Raw genomic sequence first — 4694 nt, forward strand, 5'->3', positions numbered from 1 at the left:
AATTGCAGAGATAGGTAATTTGTTGATTGTTTATTGATTGTAGAATGATCACAAATCATCTTGTATATATATGAATTAATGTCTCCAATAGATCATAGTCGACCTTGTAGCTTTGGTGCCAAGAATAGGATCAGACCTTTAATTACAAGTTACATATAGGTCGGCCCTAATTACAAGTTACATATGACGCCCAATTAGGGCCAGACCAATACATGTTGACAAGTTACATTATTGCACAAGGGGTTCGCCCATTTAGGGCCAGACCTAATTGCTTTACAAGTTATGCAAGTTACATGTTGTTGCCCATGATTACATATTAAATTATATCATCATTATGGCTAAGGCCGACAGGCCACTTAGCCATCAAACGTGTTAGGTCGGCCCCTAGATGGCTCTAACCTAGCTATACATCAACAACCCTAAGCAGAAGTGGCATTGTTCTTCATGGATTTATTCTTTTTATTATGAGTTATTTGTACCCCAAGAAGTTTCTCAACTAATACTTATTTGGGGAACCTCATCATAAATATGTAACCCCAAGATAAAAGTTGAATGTCTTACTTTTTAAAGTATGTATTTATCTTGACTTTTCTGATAAGAGCATGAAATTTCAATAGATAGAAGTGAAAACAATTGATTTTATTTTGCATTCTTGAGTGAGCTTACATGTGCAAAACTCTAAACAATTATTGATGCAATGTTGTATGATGGATGCACTACAAAGTTTCAACTAATGGAGTAGCCTCTCGAGTGAAAAGTGTCAATGCGAGCATGTTTGAGTCTCTAGTAAACAATCCTAAGACTTGTAAAACTAATCATTAACTAATTTTTCTTTTGCAAAAATGCCCACCATTGGTTGCAGTTGTGATTTACATTATTTGTATATCACTAAAGGTTACTATTGCACTATTGCCGAATGTATGCACCAGAAGCATGTCCAGAAGGAGTCGGGGAAGGGCAAAAGGTGCTTGGTCACTGAGAGAAAAAAAACGTGAATGAAAATATACTACAAAGGAAACAATTATGCAGACAGAGTAGGTTGAAGTTACTAAGCTCCCAAGCCTTTGTACTTGGGTCGTTAAGAAAAAATGAACTACATCATGTCCATCATATTCAACTCAATTTGTTAAAAGTGTATGTGATTCAAGTGAATTAAAAAACATTGGGTCTCAGATTGTATGTGATTCTAAAAAACCAACATTTTCTTGTTAATGTTTCTCCTAATACTGAGTTATTTGAGCCAAATGGTGAGTGGTGCAAAGCATTGACTAATTCGATAGGTGAAAGTGTTGATTATTCTTTTACAAATAATGATGCTATTCTTGATATTTCAACTTAGGCATCAAGATGTTGATATCTGATATAGAAAAATGTCACAACCACTAATTTGTGTAGGAATTAGTCAAGCAAGTGCATTGCTAGTTGAAGAAAAAAAAAAAATCATTATAAAGAAATTGAAATGATCTATTGTTATGAAAAAATAATTGCACAACTCTAAATGTTACAATTCTATTATCAACAAAACAAATTTATAACTCTCCCATGACCAAAACAAAGACACAATGGTTCTTGCACTCCTTGGTAGGAACTTCACTGCTCTGCAACTCTTGTTTGTTTAGTGCTCAAGGGTTGCATTGCCATCTGTTTGGTTTTGAAAGGAACTTAAAAACAAGCTAAATTGTGAATTTTAAAAAAAAATCATAAAAAAAAGAAGTATTTAATAAATTTAAGGTTTGTATTAAAATAATATATTAAAATTAATGTATTAAACTAAGTTACAAAATGATGCATATATATTAGGAAGAAAGAAAAAAATATATAGAATTTAAAAAAATGAAGGGTTTTAATCATATTGAAAAATATCCAAAAGATTCAAACAATTTTTTTATATTGACTAAAAAAATAGATTTACAATCTAAAATGAAACTAATACAACCAAAATAAAATTAGCAAGAGGACAATATAACCTAACAACATTCAAGACCGGTAACTATAATAATGTCTATAATAATGTTTAGAGCTCCCAAATGAAAGCTAACTCAAAATAATATCTAATACTTAATGAAAAAAAAGAGTTACATCAAACATGAAGTTAGATCTCATGACATTTTATTTTTGAAATCCCTCATTATATTTTACATAGATTTTTTTTTTTAAATGCTAATATAACACTTAACTACTTTCATATTACTAAATTATGATATTCAACATATGGAATAAAATTATTTTCATGCAAGGAAAGGACCACGTAATAAAGTCAATCCAATTCCACATTAATATTAGATCAATGGATTAGTCTATCCATCATTAATCTCTTAAGAAAAGATAAGAATAGGTTGGATCCATGAATGTTATGAAATTTGTTTATTCTTCCCCTATAGGATGGAATTATTTATATATATGTATATTAGTGAGGAACCAGAGGTTGTGTCGCAAGATAAGGAGAAAGGCAAGAGGGTGGTGGAAGAAGGATAGGTGATGGTTGATCAAGCCATGTTTTTGTTGTCTATAAATGTCGATTTCATATGGATATTGTTGGGTCCAAGTGGTGTATTTTGTAATTTTCGGATGTAAGGGATTTTTGGGGTTTTTTTTATTGGATCCGTTTTGCAAATGAGGGCTTGAAATTTCGACTTGTACATTTTTTTGAATTAATAAAATAAATATTTTACCGATCATATATATATATATATTATCATTAGTTTATTTATTAATAATTTTGAAACAAGTATAAATTGTTTTAACTAATATCATGTGACTAATAATTTATGAAAAATTAAAAAGTCACAATTTAGAAAATTAAATTTTATTATTTTTGATAAATAATGATTTTATTATTATTTATATACTAAAAGAAAAATAATAGATATGTGATAATTAGAATTTATTATGGAAGATCAAAAGTCACAACTTAAAACTCTACATTAAATTTATTTAGATTTAAACTTGATTCTCTACAGTAAAAACTCAATACTTTAACCAATCAAATTGAAACGAAGAAAACATCCAAATATTATTTACAATTCAGTTATAGAAATTCATAAGCCACAACTTAAAATTTTACATTAAATCTTCATATAGATTTAAAAACCCAGTGCTTTAACCAATCAAACTCAAACCCTTAAATCATCCAAATTATTCTTTGCAAAGAAGACTCCTCCATCTAGAATGGGGCAACCAACCAATTGAACTCAAATCAGTAAACCATCCAAATCATTCTTTGAGGACGGGACTTCTTATCTAGAATGAGGGAGCCATTCAAAATGCAAGTTCAAGAGACCAGAATCAACATTCCGAAGCTTCAGCCACACATGTTGAATCTTTCTCCCATCTGCATACTGGATGATGCTACTGTCGTTGTACAAGCAGTTCTCTTTGCACGGACACAACACTTTCCTATCTTTACCTTGTTTCTCAAACAGGGGTTTCAAATCAATTTCAGTATCTCCAAGTTTGTCATCTCGCCTCAATCTATCATTATCCCACAATTCCTACAGATCCAGAGCACCATGACTTTATAACACACAAATCAGATTAAATGTTTTTAACTCTCTTTCAAAATATCGCTAAATTATGTTCTCCATCATAAAAATTAGAATTTCATAGTCTATTGTGATTCGTATCTTTTGTTTGAAGCATCAATATTTCAAATCATATTCAGTGATCTATCATCAAAATGAGAGAACTGTGAGATTCTGTTTTCTCCGACAGCTCTTTCATCCTATTGATCGATCGAATTTTGGTCTTTCAATTCTGATGATAAATCAGAAGTTTGAAATGTTAATGAAAAAATCCTACGATACAGAAACAAAAGATATGTTTTCAGGAAGGAGATCTTACCACTTTGAGCAGGCTAGAATCGGTATTATTTACAGAAAATGTAAAAACTTCGTTCCAAATTGGAGTAAGGTCGTCGTTTTTGACTGTAGTCTTCGACTTGTGAGAATCCTAACATTCATATCACATATCATCAGCATATCACAGGACAACAAAAATGAAAAAAACCAACAAAAAATCTGCAATTTGGATTACCCTTCCGAGGGTAAGGAGGACAAAAGGATCACTGGTTAAATTTGGGTCTTTGAAGGCTAAATCAATTGCCCTGACCACCTTCACTTTGAGATGGTCGCTCATCTCTGCCAAAACTGCAATGCTCTCAACTTCAGGCTTATCAGAGCATCCCATTGACCGCCATGTTTCGGGGCTTTATCAATCTAAAGTTCGAATAAGGAATACATTGTAAAGCAGGGAAACAGATAAGCCATCCTTTAAAAAGATTCAACACACTGTAAAGTGGATGAATAAAAACGAGGAAAATCTGAGTCGGTTATAAAGTGGAAAAAAAGAGATGCCAAAGACTGAAAATTTGCAAGATGTTATGTCGAATCTGAGGAAACGGGGATTCGATCAACAAGTGTGTCAAATAATCCTTCTCCTTCGTATCTTATTCTGATTTTATCATTTGAAAATGTCACTTCCACATTGTGGGACAATAATTTGGTCGGTTTTCATTTCGCAAGTCTTTTTTGTAACAGATTTGCTGATTGTAATTGGTTTCTGGATTCAATTATGTAAGAACTTTTGTATTAACAATTTAGGTCACGCTTCATTAACCATCATCAAAAAATTTGATAAATCTAAGAAATTTGCCCTTAAAACTTGGTTTCGTACCTTGTTTCCTTCCTTAACATCAA

At 31.5% G+C, this 4694-nt stretch overlaps 1 protein-coding gene across 2 annotated transcripts; it reads right to left on the minus strand.

Moving 5' to 3' along the window:
• Positions 1 to 2988: 2988 nt before the first annotated feature.
• LOC131034006 (protein C2-DOMAIN ABA-RELATED 8) lies at positions 2989 to 4215 on the minus strand. Of its 2 annotated transcripts, none has more exons than XM_057965339.2 (3): positions 4033 to 4204; positions 3841 to 3948; positions 2989 to 3491 (listed from the first exon to the last, which is right to left on the minus strand). In XM_057965339.2, exons 1-3 carry the CDS (start codon positions 4183 to 4185, stop codon positions 3237 to 3239), a joined length of 516 nt encoding a protein of 171 aa, XP_057821322.1. In that variant the 5' UTR covers positions 4186 to 4204; the 3' UTR covers positions 2989 to 3236. The 2 variants fall into 2 exon arrangements, with proteins under 2 accessions (XP_057821322.1, XP_057821332.1); XM_057965349.2 differs by having other exon boundaries at positions 3331 to 3513; positions 4033 to 4215.
• Between the last annotated feature and the right edge of the window lie 479 nt (positions 4216 to 4694).

The sequence above is a fragment of the Cryptomeria japonica genome, chromosome 2 (genome assembly GCF_030272615.1).
Source record: "Cryptomeria japonica chromosome 2, Sugi_1.0, whole genome shotgun sequence".
In the NCBI taxonomy this organism is placed as follows: Eukaryota; Viridiplantae; Streptophyta; class Pinopsida; order Cupressales; family Cupressaceae; genus Cryptomeria; species Cryptomeria japonica.

Bases quoted from the DNA above. Each gene is read 5' to 3' on its own strand.
- LOC131034006 (XM_057965339.2), bottom strand. From the start codon at position 4,185: ATGGGATGCTCTGATAAGCCTGAAGTTGAGAGCATTGCAGTTTTGGCA. The intron at 3,949-4,032 runs GTAATCCAAATT...TATGAATGTTAG, and splicing joins TCCTCCTTACCCTCGGAAGG to GATTCTCACAAGTCGAAGAC. The intron at 3,492-3,840 runs GTAAGATCTCCT...CTGGATCTGTAG, and splicing joins ATTCTAGCCTGCTCAAAGTG to GAATTGTGGGATAATGATAG.